This window comes from Meriones unguiculatus, chromosome 7 (genome assembly GCF_030254825.1).
Source record: "Meriones unguiculatus strain TT.TT164.6M chromosome 7, Bangor_MerUng_6.1, whole genome shotgun sequence".
In the NCBI taxonomy this organism is placed as follows: domain Eukaryota; kingdom Metazoa; phylum Chordata; class Mammalia; order Rodentia; family Muridae; genus Meriones; species Meriones unguiculatus.
In genome coordinates, this window is record NC_083355.1 from 92,382,512 (window position 1) to 92,396,579 (window position 14,068).

General features: G+C 51.1%; 1 protein-coding gene across 1 annotated transcript; it reads left to right on the forward strand.

Moving 5' to 3' along the window:
* The first annotated feature begins 2,509 nt into the window (after positions 1-2,509).
* On the forward strand, positions 2,510-5,961 carry Fos (Fos proto-oncogene, AP-1 transcription factor subunit). Its single transcript, XM_021634168.2, has 4 exons — positions 2,510-2,822; positions 3,567-3,821; positions 4,264-4,371; positions 4,495-5,961. The coding sequence occupies exons 1-4, from the start codon at positions 2,682-2,684 to the stop codon at positions 5,134-5,136; spliced, it is 1,146 nt and encodes a 381-aa protein (XP_021489843.1). The 5' UTR covers positions 2,510-2,681; the 3' UTR covers positions 5,137-5,961.
* Positions 5,962-14,068: the final 8,107 nt, after the last annotated feature.

The window sequence follows — 14,068 nt, forward strand, 5'->3', positions numbered from 1 at the left end:
TGGCCATAATGTTGCCAGGAAGGGGAAAAAAAAAAAAGCTAAGCTATTTAGCTATTGGGAGGAGAAAGGTTCACCCAAAGACCTCTTTTCTTCTTTTATTACCAACATAAGTGATGTATGAGATAAATCCTGGATATAAAATCTTGACACATCTTTGAGGTGTTGGCCGGAGCAAGCCTGAAGAGAAAGTAAATCAGATCACTCCAGGTTTTCCCTAAGAGCCCCTGAGATGCAGTTATGAGTGAAGGCAAGGCCAGACAGACCCAGGAATTCAAAGCTTGACCTACTTTGTCGAAGCTAATAAGAGGAAAGACGTCTGCATAATCTGTGTGTGTCTTTCTCTCTCTCTCTCTTCCTCTCTCTCTTCCATAGTAAAGGACAGTGGAAGCACAGGACAGACATTCGAATTCACAGAGAGCTGAAGGCCATGAAATCGCTTCAGGATTGAGCAGCTACGAGAAGCCTGTGTTTCTGCGTCGTGTTGTTCTCTTTCCCCTCCCCCTCTTTAGAGTGAGAGAGAGAGGAAAAAAAAAAGTAAGTGCCTAAATTCCCACCAGCATAAACCAATGACATACAATGATGAAATTCTGTTTTCACCTCTGCCTGTGACAGGGAATGCAAAAAATAGCAAGTGGCCTATTTCCACGAATCCCCGCCTCCCTGCCCTCCCCGCTCCCGCCGGGTTTGGATCTCTAAGAATGGAGGCTAGCGCACAGGCAGGAGCCAGCCGGGATCAGCCCCCGAACCCCAGGGTGATGTCAGTGGACGGGAGCGGCCGCAGCCGGGCTGGGGAGGCCGCGGCCCCTGGAGAGCAGGGAGGGCGGGTGGCCTCGATGGGCGGACCGCGCGCCTGGCCGCGCGGCGTCGCCTGGAGACGGCCCTGGCGGCGCTGTGTTGCTGTAAACAGCCGCTCGCTGTTACTATCTATAGCAAGATCGCCTAGCTCCCGGGTGCGGCGGCCCGAGGCAGGTTTGTGGGTCTGCACCCCTTGCGCCCCCAACGATCTACCCGCTGCCCTAATCCTTTCCAGCCCACCTTGGAATGCCCACCGGTTGGCTTGACCCCCAGAACCCACAGGATGGAGCCGAGGGGACACCTGAGTGGTGCGAGGATCTGCGGTTTCCTAACCCAGGGGTGACAGGCGCTCTGGGGCCGAGCCCAGTCAGTGTAACCTGCCTTGTCCTCTGCAGAAGGACAGGAGACTGAAGGCACGTAGGGGTGTCCTGCACTGAAGCACCTGGCCTCCCCAAAGTTCCATCTTCCAAGACTCAGAGCTGTGCTCGGGTCCCAGGCGCCAGAATCTCCCCTGCGCGCCGCTGGGCACCGTGCTTCAAGTCCCCTTTGGTTCCCCTTGCCCCTCCCCCTCGCCCAAGTCCGAACTGGAAAATCACCCGCTGCCGGCTCCCTGGAAGCGCAGTTTCCTGGCTGCACGGATTCAGGCCCCCACCTTCCCAACGCGGACTTGTGTCTCCTCCCCCCCAAGAGCTCACCTCATTTTGTAATCCTGAGCCGCCCCCTGCCCCCACCTGCCCTCCGGCCCCAGCTCAAAACCAAGCCGAAGACCCTTTCAAGGCAACTTTGCAGGGAGGGTTTTGCACAATGTTTATCCGTCCGTGTCTCGGGGACAGACAGTCGCCCCATAGCTCTAAGTGGCTAAGGGCCAGGGTTGGGGGTGCCGCCTTCCTTTAAAACACAAGTGAATGAATGAATGAATGAGTGAACTCAGTACCGTAGATAAAGCAGGTTACTGTACACTTTAGAGTCCTTCACTTGCGGCTTCCAACCTTAGTTCTGGTTTCTCGAGGCCAGGGGCTGGAGCGAGGGGCTGAGAAGCTGATTTCATCATCATCATTATTATTATTTTGCACTGATTTGACATGGGGGCCCGAGGTGGGCAAGCTTTCCTTTGGGAATAGAGGCTTCAAGGCTTTAGGGGCTCTCTGACTGTTTCTCCTAATACCAGAGACTCAGAAAATGTTCTAGATTTCTGGACAGTGAAAAGGAGGTGACCTGCCCCCCCTCCCCCCGCCCGTCTCATCCCCCGACCCTGGGGACACGGCCCGCATTGAATCAGGTGCGAATGTTCGCTCGCCTTCTCTGCCTTTCCCGCCTCCCCTCCCCCGGCCGCGGCCCCCGCTCCCCCCTTTGCGCTGCACCCTCGGAGTTGGCTGCAGCCTGCGAGCTGTTCCCGTCAATCCCTCCCTCCCCTACACAGGATGTCCATATTAGGACATCTGCGTCAGCAGGTTTCCACGGCCGGTCCCTGTCGTCCTGGGGGGGCCCGTCTCCGAGATCCCGCGTGCGGAGAGTTCAGGAGACCCCCCGAGACCCCTACCGTGAACCCCGTGGGCGAGAGTGCTCCGCTGGGACGGGGGTGGGGAGCCTGGGGCGCAGAGTTGAGCCCTGGGTGCCCGCAGGGGGCGCTGGGGCGCACGTCTCCCCCGCAGGGCCTTGGTTCCGCCCAGTGACGTCCGAGGTTCATTCACAGGCGCTTTCTATAAAGGCGCCGACCGAGGCGCCTACTACTCCAACCGCGACTGCAGCGAGCCACTGAGAGAAGACGGGATAGAGCCGGCGGCGCCGCGGACGAGCAGTGACCGCGCTCCCGCCCAGCTCTGCTCCGCAGCTCCCGCCAGGGTCCGCCCCTGGAGCCCTCGCCGGCCTCTGCCCAAACCTCGACCATGATGTTCTCGGGCTTCAACGCCGACTACGAGGCGTCGTCCTCCCGCTGCAGCAGCGCCTCCCCGGCCGGGGACAGTGTCTCCTACTACCATTCCCCGGCCGATTCCTTCTCCAGCATGGGCTCGCCTGTCAACGCACAGGTGAGTTTGACCGGGTGGTAGCCGCCGGGTCCGGGCTCGGGGGGTCGCAGAGGAGGGGACCCCGGGGCGGGACACTCGGGGACGTCCGTTTGGAGGGGGGCGGGTGTCTTCCTCTCTCACTCCGGAGGGAGGCTGCCCTGGCCTGAGGCTCCGGGACTTGTCTGAGCGCACGCACGCTTGTCGTAGTAAAAAGACTTGGCGACCCCTTCCCGAGCGGCAGGTGGATTCCGAGCGGCCTGCGCTCCTCTCTCGGGGACTTGTCTCAGTCTCGAGCAAAGGCTCGCTCGCCAACTTGAGCCCGGGAGGCGGCAAGCGAGCGGCGGTCCTCCCCCGCCCCCCGCCCCCCTCTTTTCCTGGGGCAGCCTGGAGCAGGGAGGAGGGAGGAGGGTGCTGCGGGCGGGTGTGTAAAGCGGTTTCATTGATAAAAAGCGAGTTCATTCTGGAGACTCCGGAGCGGCGCCTGCGTCAGCGCAGACGTCAGGGATATTTATAACAAACCCCCTTTCGAGCGAGCGATGCCGAAGGGATAACGGGCGCGCAGCGGTTGGATGGAGGGGAAAAGGCTGCGCTGCGGAATTCATGGGAGGGTATCGGGACAGCTTTTATCTCGGCTGAGAGGCGCGCAGGAGGGCGCTTCTCTCTCTCTCTCAGACCCTCCTGCGGGCGCCACCGAGGCCGCTCGCTCCACCTGCCTTGAAAGCTCCTCGCTCACCTCCCGCCTTCCCCTCCTGGTTCTGTTTTCAGGACTTCTGCTCGGATCTGTCCGTCTCCAGCGCCAGCTTCATCCCCACGGTGACGGCCATCTCCACCAGCCCAGACCTTCAGTGGCTGGTGCAGCCCACCCTGGTCTCCTCCGTGGCCCCGTCGCAGACCAGAGCGCCCCACCCCTACGGAGTTCCCACCCCGTCGTCGACCGGGGCTTACTCCAGGGTGGGAATGGTGAAGACCGTGTCAGGCGGCAGGGCGCAGAGCCTCGGCAGAAGGGGCAAGGTAGAGCAGGTGAGAGGCTGGACCTGCAGCTGGGAGGCAGCGGGAAGGGGGGGGGGGGATCCAGGGAGGGGGGACACGACACTGCCCAACGGAGAGGGTGAGACCCGGGCGCAGCCGACTGCACCTCCTGCACCGGGAGCCGTGCCTCCTAGCCCCTTTCCCTCCCTCGTCAGGTTCTGACAGTACTTCTGACAGTCAAGAAGTACTCCCTGACAGTTTTCCCAGACAGCTCCCTACCTCACTCCTTAGCCTGCACGCTTCTTTTGTTCCCTCCCCCGGGATCTTACTTTAAATGCAAATCACACTCAAGCCTGCCAACTGCAGGTTAGAAAAAGTGCTTTCCCGAGAGAGGGGCGAGGGCGCTGGAGGAGCCAGCTTTCCCGGGGTGTCCGATTGGAGGTGACGGCCAGGCTGCCTTACTGAATGTCGGTCCTTTTCTTCCTTGCTACAGTTGTCTCCCGAAGAGGAAGAGAAGCGGAGAATCCGAAGGGAAAGGAATAAGATGGCTGCAGCCAAATGCAGGAACCGGAGGAGGGAACTGACCGACACTCTCCAAGCGGTACGTTGAACCTGCTGGCTGCTCCTGAAACTTCAAAGCGAAGTCGAAGGTTGGGATTAAGGGAGCGGGAGGACCTTGAGCCAGACCGTGCCTCATGCTTTCCTTCATCTCTCCCCCGTGCAGGAGACAGACCAACTGGAAGACGAGAAGTCTGCCTTGCAGACGGAGATCGCCAACCTGCTGAAAGAGAAGGAAAAACTGGAGTTTATTTTGGCAGCCCACCGACCTGCCTGCAAGATCCCCGACGAGCTGGGCTTCCCAGAAGAGATGTCTGTGGCCTCCCTGGATTTGACTGGCGGTCTGCCTGAGGCCGCCACCCCAGAGTCAGAGGAGGCCTTTACCCTGCCCCTTCTCAATGACCCTGAGCCCAAGCCGTCGTTGGAGCCAGTGAAGAGCGTCAACAACGTGGAGCTGAAGGCTGAGCCCTTTGATGACTTCTTGTTTCCGGCATTGTCTAGGCCCAGCGGCTCCGAGACCGCCCGCTCTGTGCCCGACATGGACCTGTCCGGTTCTTTCTATGCAGCAGACTGGGAGCCCCTGCACAGCAGCTCCCTGGGGGTGGGGCCCCTGGTCACGGAGCTGGAGCCCCTGTGCACCCCGGTGGTCACCTGCACCCCCAGCTGCACTACCTACACGTCTTCCTTCGTCTTCACCTACCCCGAGGCTGACTCCTTCCCCAGCTGCGCCGCTGCCCACCGGAAAGGCAGCAGCAGCAACGAGCCCTCCTCTGACTCGCTGAGCTCACCCACGCTGCTGGCCCTGTGAGCAGTCAGGGAAAGGGAGGCAGCGGCGCCCGAGAAAGAGCCCGCTGCCTGAGCTGGTGCATTACAGAGAGGAGAAACACGTCTTCCCCAGGGGTTCCCGTAGACCTAGGGAGGACCTTATCTGTGCGTGAAACACACCAGGCTGTGGGCCTCAAGGACTTGAAAGCACCCGGACTTAAGTCCTCACCTCTTCCGGAGATGTAGCAAAAACAAAAACAAAAACAAAAACGCATGGAGTGTATTGTTCCTAGTGACTCCCGAGAGCTGGTAGTTAGTAGCATGTGAGCCAGGCCTGGGTCTGTGTCTCTTTCCTCTTTCTCCTTAGTCTTTTCGTACCATTAACTAATCTGTTGGGTTCATTATTGGAATTAACCTGGTGCTGGATATTTTCGGATCGTTATCTAGTGCAGCTGATTTTAACAATACCTACCGTGTTCCTGGCAATAGAGTGTTCCAATTAGAAGATGACCAATATTAAACTAAGAAGAGATAGAACTTTATTTTCCAGTAGATAGAACTAAAATAGCTATATCCATGTACTGTAGTTTTTCTTCAGCGTCGATGTTCATCCGTCATGTTACTGATCATGCATTGTTGAGGTGGTCTGAATGTTCTGACATTAACAGTTTTCCATGAAAACGTTTTTTTATTGTGTTTTCAATTTATTTATTAAGATGGATTCTCAGATATTTATATTTTTATTTTATTTTTTTCTACCCTGAGGTCTTTCGACATGTGGAAAGTGAATTTGAATGAAAAAAAATTAAGCATTTGTTTGCTTATTGTTCCAAGACATTGTCAATAAAAGCATTTAAGTTGAATGCGACTACCTTGTTGCTCTTTTTATTCTGAGAGGGTTTTTTTTTTTTGCACTGTTTCTGGAGGGCGGTCCAGGAGACCAGTTTGTCGAGATGGGTTGGTCCTGGAGGGAGGCACACCCTCTGCCTGTTTTCTTATCACTCAGAAGAAACGCCAGTTCAGGGTATTTTACAGATATGTGCCTTTATATTGCACTGGGAAGATTTTCTACCCACCTGCCCTGGGGGCCGAAAGCTTCGTGTAGCAGCTTGTGCAAGGACTTGCCTTCTTGCTTCTCTTCTCTGCTCTTTGGAGGGAGTATTCTTAAATTTATTTGCTCATCTTCAATTTAGCAGTTGTCATGGGAAAAGAATCCTTTGAACACAGCCTGGCTCTACACAAACTATTTTAACCTTTTTTTTTTTTTCTTTCCTTTTTTTGTCTTGTTTGAGATAGTATCTTGCTGGGGAGCCCAGAATGGCCTCAAACTTACAGTAATCTTCTTGTCTCAGCCCTGCCAGCGCTGCTATTACAGACAAGCAGCAAGCTTAGCCTTCTATTCCTACAAAGTCATGTGAAGGTTTACGCTTATCTCAAAAAGTGAGCGAACTGAAGAACGGTTGAGATAAACAACCTCCCGTACTGCAACAACAAATCACCACTTCCCACTCTTATCCAGTCTATTAGGCTGGACTGCCTGTTCTTTCTTTCTTTTTAATTAAGCATTAAAATCACATTTATTTATGTGGGAGGGCGTTTGTGCGCCTTTGCGCCCCCACAGGACAACTTCCAGAAGCTATAGGTCCTGGGGACTGACCCCAGGTTGTCAGGCATGGTGGCAAGCAATTTTACCCTCTGAACTAGTCCTGCCAGCACCCCCCCCCCCTTTTTAAAGATGTATTTTTATCTTATGGGTAAGGGTGTTCCGCAGGCATGTATGTCCACGCACCGTGTGCATGCAGTGCTCACAGAGGCCAGAAGAGGGCAGTGGTTCCCGCGGAACTGGAGTTCAGGGGCAATGGAGGCTAACTACGCAGGCGCTGGGAACCTGAACCTGACTCCCCTTGCAAGACCAGCAAGTGGTGCTCTTAACCGCTCAGCCACCTCTCCAGTCCTCCTGAACTGCCTCATAATACTTGGCTTTAAAAGTTTTCCCTTGGTTAAACAAAGGGTTTTCCCCCAAATTTTAGCTGTTTCTTTATTTTTTTGAGATAGGTCTAATGTAGTCTAGTCTGACCTCAAACTTGCTACGTAGCTGAGGCTGGCCCTGAACTCCTGATTTTTCTGTTACATCTCCCAAGTGCTGGCAGTGCCCGTCTGTCTGCACAGTCACACCTGGCTTCAGTTCCTCACTCTCACATGTATTCATTTAGTTGACCCTTTTTATTCTCAGAAGAAAGGAGGGGAGGCTCTTGCCCTATGCCACCGTGAAAAACAAATTCTAACTTCTGAAGTTACTTCAACGCCGCATGTACTTCAGGTTACAGTAGGGGGAGAGGGAGTTGGCAATTCAAAGAGCTCAAGCAGCACCCATAATGGCTGGTCATTCTGTAAATAAGAGGTTACATAATAGCTCAGTGGGAGGAGCCAGCAGACTCCTTGGTCTGGGACACCTATGGGAATGCTCCTTTCACTTACATACCCCAAAACGGTGGCGACAATGAGCCTCTACCCTTTGCTCTCGAGTGTCTAAGACCCGGAGACAGTTTCCACACATGCCGGGTGGAAGGGGAGCCTCCAGGGCAGTAATGGTAATGAAAATCACTCAGTGGTCACGGTGGATCCCACACTCTTGGCAAGTTACGTTTCAATTACAAATGACAGTTCAAATGACACTTGAGCTGTTCGCCTATGATCTACCTGTTCCTACCATAGTGATCGACACTTCAAAGCAACTCACTCAAGTCTCTTTAGAACATTCTTTACAGGACACACAACTTGCATACTGCTTTCGTCAGTTCTGAATGACGAGTGAGACCCAGAGCTGAGGTTCACCTTGAGTTCTGGGCTACACTGTGAGATCCTATATAAACACAATGAAATGTGTTTTTTTGTAAGGTTTGGGCTCATTATTTGCTGTTTGAAGGGTAAATATTCTTTAAATAATGATCTCTAGCTTTAGAATTAATGTGACATTTGTAAGGACCCAGTGGGCTCTTTTCGATGTGTGGTGATAACAACCTGAGGGAGATTTCCCAGATAGGCACACAGAAAAGTAGCTTGCCCCAGGGGCCTCACTAATAGCCCTGGCAGCCTGCATGCACACTAGCTATGGAAGAAGAGCATCACCTTTTTTGAGAGCCTTGACGCAAAGCCTACTGCAGTTCACCATAGCCCAGGCCATACTCCATCCACGGGAGAACACTGAAACTCCAGGAAGACAGAATCTCTAAAAGGTTTGCTCAGAGTCCATGGGATACCCTTAGGACTGACACCTTCCAAACACCTAGCCAGTTACTTCTAGATGTGAGGAAGAAGTATCTTCCCAGTCTAGCCAAAGGACTCCTTCTAAATCCCCCTTATGGGGGTTCAGGGTTCAAAAACTGCTGAGCACGACTGGCATTAGGAATGCCAACTTTCTCTTGGGAAACACTTCCATCACTGCTCAGAAGACGCAGCCTCAAACTAGTTGGACTGGAATAACTGCCTGCATGTCTTCATTGATTGATACAAGTCCTGAACATACAACAGAAAGGGCAAAAGATGAGGGGCCATTTCCTTTTGGGGACCATGTCTAGTCTGACCCACCAATGGAATGGACTTGAAGACCTAGTTCAGAGCTACAATACAGGGTTAGTGAACATTTTGCTCAGTGGGTGAATGAATAAATCCTGCACTCTTTCCACAAGCAGAAAGCAGCCTTGCACTGTTCTGTAATTTTTGTTCCAGTCCCCCTTAGGATGTTAGGCAATAGGAACATTGTTGCGCCTTTTACATCGGGCTGCAAACACACACCCCACTTCTGTCCTTCATTCCTGGAATTCCTTCACTGCCTCCCCTGGATCCCTTCGGCCATTTCAGCAAAGTGAATGTATTACAACTGGCTGAGATTAATTTTAGGTGATGGAAGCAAAAAAAAAAAAAAAAATACTCATCAGGCTCCACATCACCTTTGCACACGCCTACGTCTCATGCAATTACCAAAATTAACGAGAGGCACTTTTCGTTCTAATAACAGTTATTTTGTATCAACAGCAGTTCCCCTACGTGAGTGCAAGTAAATCAGTCATGCTATGTTTAATTAAGGGACAAAGTCTAAGGACTCGGTAAAAAGCCTAAGGCGATCACTCTAAGCAAATGATGGCAAGTTTCAATGTCTCTGAAGTAAAAAAGAAGCAAAGGCAAACACGACCTTTAAACCGTGCACACGTTCCCTCTGAAACAAGTCCTCAAAGGGTAGGGGATAGGAGTGACATTTGAGCAGGCTCTTTACATGGTGCTGGGTTTACTATTAACGTTAATGAGTTGAGCCTTTATTCTCCTTTCGATCCCCTCAAGCTCCCCGTAAACACCCTACAAATACCCTGTGAACACACACTGCATGAGGTCTTGAACTCAAACCTTCAAGAGGTTCTTGTTTGTTTCAGAATATAATAGGAGCCCATGTGGGTTCATTTAGTGTGCTGAAGGATGCAACCTGTCATTTGGTCTGCATTAGAATGGAAGAGTAAGGATCGGCATTCAAGTGATCAGTTTCAGTGTCATTAGCCAAAAGAAGGTCCAGACCCGAGATGGATAAGATGTGCTAGATGCTGGTGAATGACTTTGGCCCCTAGAAGTGGCCATTGGGTACATTTTCCTTGCCATTGCATGCAGGAAAAGGGGGACAGAAATCCAGACCTGTTTAGTTGTAACACAGCCCATTTCGACGCTTCCACACACTCACTCCTGGACTAAACGCAACACAACTGCCTTTCCTTTGGTCGAAAGCAATTGTCCTGCCGCTGAGAGGACACAGAATGGAAAGGGGTCCGGCTACTGTGCCAAGGAGGCTGCCTCCTCACTGTGGTCACTAGCTCTACTTCATACTCACTTTCTAACTTTCAGCCCTGGTGCTTGAGTTTGGTTAAAGCGGGCAGTTAGAAGTCTGGGGACCCACAAGTGTCTAATTGTTGGCTATGTTAGGAACGCTTCGTCTTAGAAACAGGCCCAGAGGCTCGGGATATAGTGGTATAGGCCTTGCTTGCTTGTGTGAAGTCCTGGGTTGGCTCCCTGGCACTGCAAAATGAACAAACATTAGCAGTAAGCTGGTGTGGAAAGGGCCTAATTTAAAAGGCCTGCCTGGGACAAAAAGCAGTTTTATCCTAAGTGTAAATGGTCTAGGATCCAGTTGCCAGTTTATTTTGGAGAGCAGTTTGTGATCAGTTCTACAGAAACAAGGATCCATTAGGGTTTTTTGTTTGTTTGTTTGTTTTGTTTTGTTTTGTTTTACCATTCAGATGGCTGTCATTGAAGATAAACTTATCAAGACAATATGATAGTTTAATCTGGATCCAATATGGCAAAGTATTCCAGAATACAGCCCTAATTCTGAATCCTGGCTCCTTGACTTTAGGCAAAGTAAGCAGTCTGGACTCAGTTTTCTCAGTGGTAAAATGGAGATGGTAATTGTGCCTGACTATTGAGACTTTTATGAGCGTTCAGCAAAGCAAACTGGAATGTAGAGAGGACTCCTTACAGCTCCTAGGCATGCAGAAATATGGTAGGAGAGTTGGTTGTTGTTATGACTTTGGGAGACAATGGTCTGTCCGAGAGACACATAGGGGCTGTATTACATAGAACAACAAGGTGCTGGGTGGCTACTGTATATCATACACTGAGTTCAGAGTGACCAAGATACAGTTGTGTTTTCAGAGTTTGGGATTTAGTAAAGTCGAGAGATATGCAAACATACACCCTGTAATACACGGCAACACCAGAAATATCAGGCTAGAGGGATGAAAGGAAGAAGGGAGGAAGTGTCTAAGTGACCTCTGAGTTGACCTTTGGAGGTAGATGATGTAGAGATTTTTCAAGGCATGGAACCACTCTAGAGGCACAGACTCGTAAAACAATGAGTTTGGATTTGCTGGGCTAAGGTTATGAAACACGTGGGGTGGAGCTAAGCAGCAGGGAGGGTGCGGAAGCTAACATGTACCTCAGTATTGCAGCATCAAGAGTGGAGGAGGTTAAAGGTAGGTCGAGACCAGATTACTGCGAGCCTGGTTCAGTGTGTTTCAAGGCTTCGCCAAGGCAGCGGTGGTGGGAATGGAGAGGGAACAAGCGCTAATTAGGAGGCGGGACTGCCCAGACTTGGTGATGGAGTAGATGTGGGTGGTGAGGGAGAGGAGGAATCTAGGAATCATCCTAGGTTTGCCAAGCTCGCCACACAGGGAGGCGTATGGTTCCTCCCCATCTCCCCAACCCCCCATCGTGACCTTGCATCCATAGAAAGAAGCACGGGTTTGGGAGATACATATGGACATTAAATTGCGCGTGGACCATTTAGGTTTGCAATGTAGGATCCATCTAGGGAGAGATGGGAGTAGTCACAATAACCTAATTAAAAAAAAAAAAATGAAATGAGCTGATAGGGTTTACTCAGCGCCCAAGGTTGGCATAGACCCTGTGGCCCTGGGGTAAGGTTTCATATGAGCCTATTAGGTACCAGGCTGGGCCAGGGACCTTGTTCGCTCTGCTAGTCAGCATGCCTCTAACAACTGGCACTTGATAGGTACAGGATCGTTATCATCTTGTCAAATGGTTGCCTCATTTGAGCCTCACACCTAACAGCCCAATGAGACAGATATTAGTATCTTCATTTCATAGGAATGGAACACGATCCAGGAAATAGTAAGCACATTGGCCAAGGGCCCACAGCTGATAAGCAGCAGACCTGAGATTTGAATATACACTTTGTGATTCTAAAGCCCAAATAGCTTAACCACATTACCAGGTCATTAGAATTTGACTCTGGTTATATGATCTACTTTCTCTGAGATTTTTTTTTTTTTTTTTTATATACCCATCAGGGGTGGGATTAAAATATCTCTAAGCTCAGGGTGGAGAGGTGACTCAACAAGTAAAGTGCTTGCCGCAAAACCCGGCAACCTGAGTTCGATCCCAGAGACCCACAGAAAGACAGAAGTCATCTACAAATTGTCTCCTGACCTCTACATACACACAAACAAATAAATGCATTTCGGGGCTGAAGCAGGGAGACCTCCATTTTCCATTTATTTATTTATTTGTGTGTGGGTGTGTGTGCACTTGTATCATGGTGTATGGAGGTCAGAGGGCAACTTTTGGGAGTCAGTCTTCCCCTTCCATTTCTACATGGCTTGCTCTTGGCATATGTATATGTATCTGCACACCAGAAGGTGGCATCAGATGGGTATAGGCTGCTATGTGGGTGCTGGGAATTGAACTCAGCTCTTAACCACTGAGCTATTTCTCCAGCCACTCAGGTGAGCCATCTTGCCAGCTCCCTTAAACTAATTTTGTTTGTTTGTTTTTTGATAAAGGGTCTTGTTTAGTCTTGTCTGGCTTGGAAATTGCTAGTAGACCAGCCTGGCCTTGAACTGTGGAGACCCCGACCGCCTCTGCCTCCTGAGTGCTGGGATTAGAGGAGTGTGCCACCATGCCCCACCCCACTCCAACAGATTTGAAATGATAGCTGGTTACGGTGCCCTATACCTGTAACCCCAAATCTGAGAAGTGGATGTAGGAGGCTCACCTCTGAAAGATAGTTCAAGGCCTAACTTTGGCTGCATACCAAGTCTGAGGCCAGCCTGAATGGCACAAATACTTTCTGAAAAACAAACAGGCAAAACCAAACTGATATAACACAGTGACTGTGAAGGCAAGCTGAACTTGAGTTACTTCAGAAGCTGTCGCTGTGTATGGGCAGTTGGGTTTTTGATGTGTGTTTGCAGGCTTTTGAGAAGCAGTGCAGGTAATATTTTGCCAATACTATTGGCAAATGCATTGTAGTGGACACATTTAGTATTTTTATTAGATGTTAACTTCTTTCTTTTTTCTTTTGGTTTTTTGAGACCTGGTTTCTCCGTGTAGCCTTGGCTGTCTTGGAACCCACTCTGTAAACAAGGCTGGCCTGGAACTCACAGAGATCCACCTGCCTCTTGCCTCCTGAGTGCTGGGATTAACGGCCTGTGCCACCAGCACCCGGCTAGATGTTAATTTCTTTGTGTGCTTTTTAAAATGGAAGCCTTAATGTTGTTTGCTTTGAAACTAAAGGCCAAGCAGAAAAACACGATGTGGGTTGGTGGTGTGATGTAGTGGTAAGCTTTTGAAGAATAGGGCAGCCAGCACTAACTTGGGCTCCCAGTGTGCTAAGCACTACTTAAAAAGAGTCTACTTTTTTTTTTTTTTTCCTTTTTAAAAGGGGGTGGGACTGGAGAGATGGCTCAGCGGTGAACAGGGTACACTGCTCCTGCACAGGACTTGAATCTGGTTCTCGGCACATCCATCCGGCACACCTGTACACACGTGCATAGAGACAAACATAAGAAATAATTAAGACAGATTTTTACTAACAGCAGTCACAGGGCTGGGGTTGTGCTTTAGTTACTGGCGTGCTTGCCTAGCGTGAAAGAAGTGCCCCAGAACTGTTTGAACAGGGTACCGTGGCACCTATTTGGGAAGAGGAAGCAACGGGATCAGACGTTCGAGGTCATTTCTCAGCTCCCCAGGGAAGTCCAGATCGACAAGGAGTTCGTGAAACCATGTCACAAATAAATAAAATAGTCACAAATACCCTCTACGGACAGCCTAGGGCACAGAAAGACTGTGGCCTGCACTTTATTAACCACGTGGAGTGGCGCCGCTGGAATTTGAGGGCAGTCCCCTGCATGCTCAGCGGCCAGTAAGAAAAAACTAAAGTCTGCAGCAACCTTGCAGGCCACTGAGACGCTCGGGAAGGGCAGGAAGATTCCTCTCTGCGGGCTTCCCCGGGGTCTCAGCGCCCCTGCTCCCTCCCTCCCGGCAATTTCTCGGCGCCCGCGCCCTGCTCTGCTGAGGCCAAGGTGTCTCCCAGCCCTTCCCAGCTTCCGGCCCTTTGCTCCAGGTCAGCTCGCTCCTGCAGGCAACGCCAGGAGCCCGCCAGTCCTCTATTTACTGTTTGGTTTCCATGGTGA

Bases quoted from the DNA above. Each gene is read 5' to 3' on its own strand.
- Fos (XM_021634168.2), top strand. From the start codon at position 2,682: ATGATGTTCTCGGGCTTCAACGCCGACTACGAGGCGTCGTCCTCCCGC. The intron at 2,823-3,566 runs GTGAGTTTGACC...TTCTGTTTTCAG, and splicing joins GCTCGCCTGTCAACGCACAG to GACTTCTGCTCGGATCTGTC. The intron at 4,372-4,494 runs GTACGTTGAACC...TCCCCCGTGCAG, and splicing joins TGACCGACACTCTCCAAGCG to GAGACAGACCAACTGGAAGA.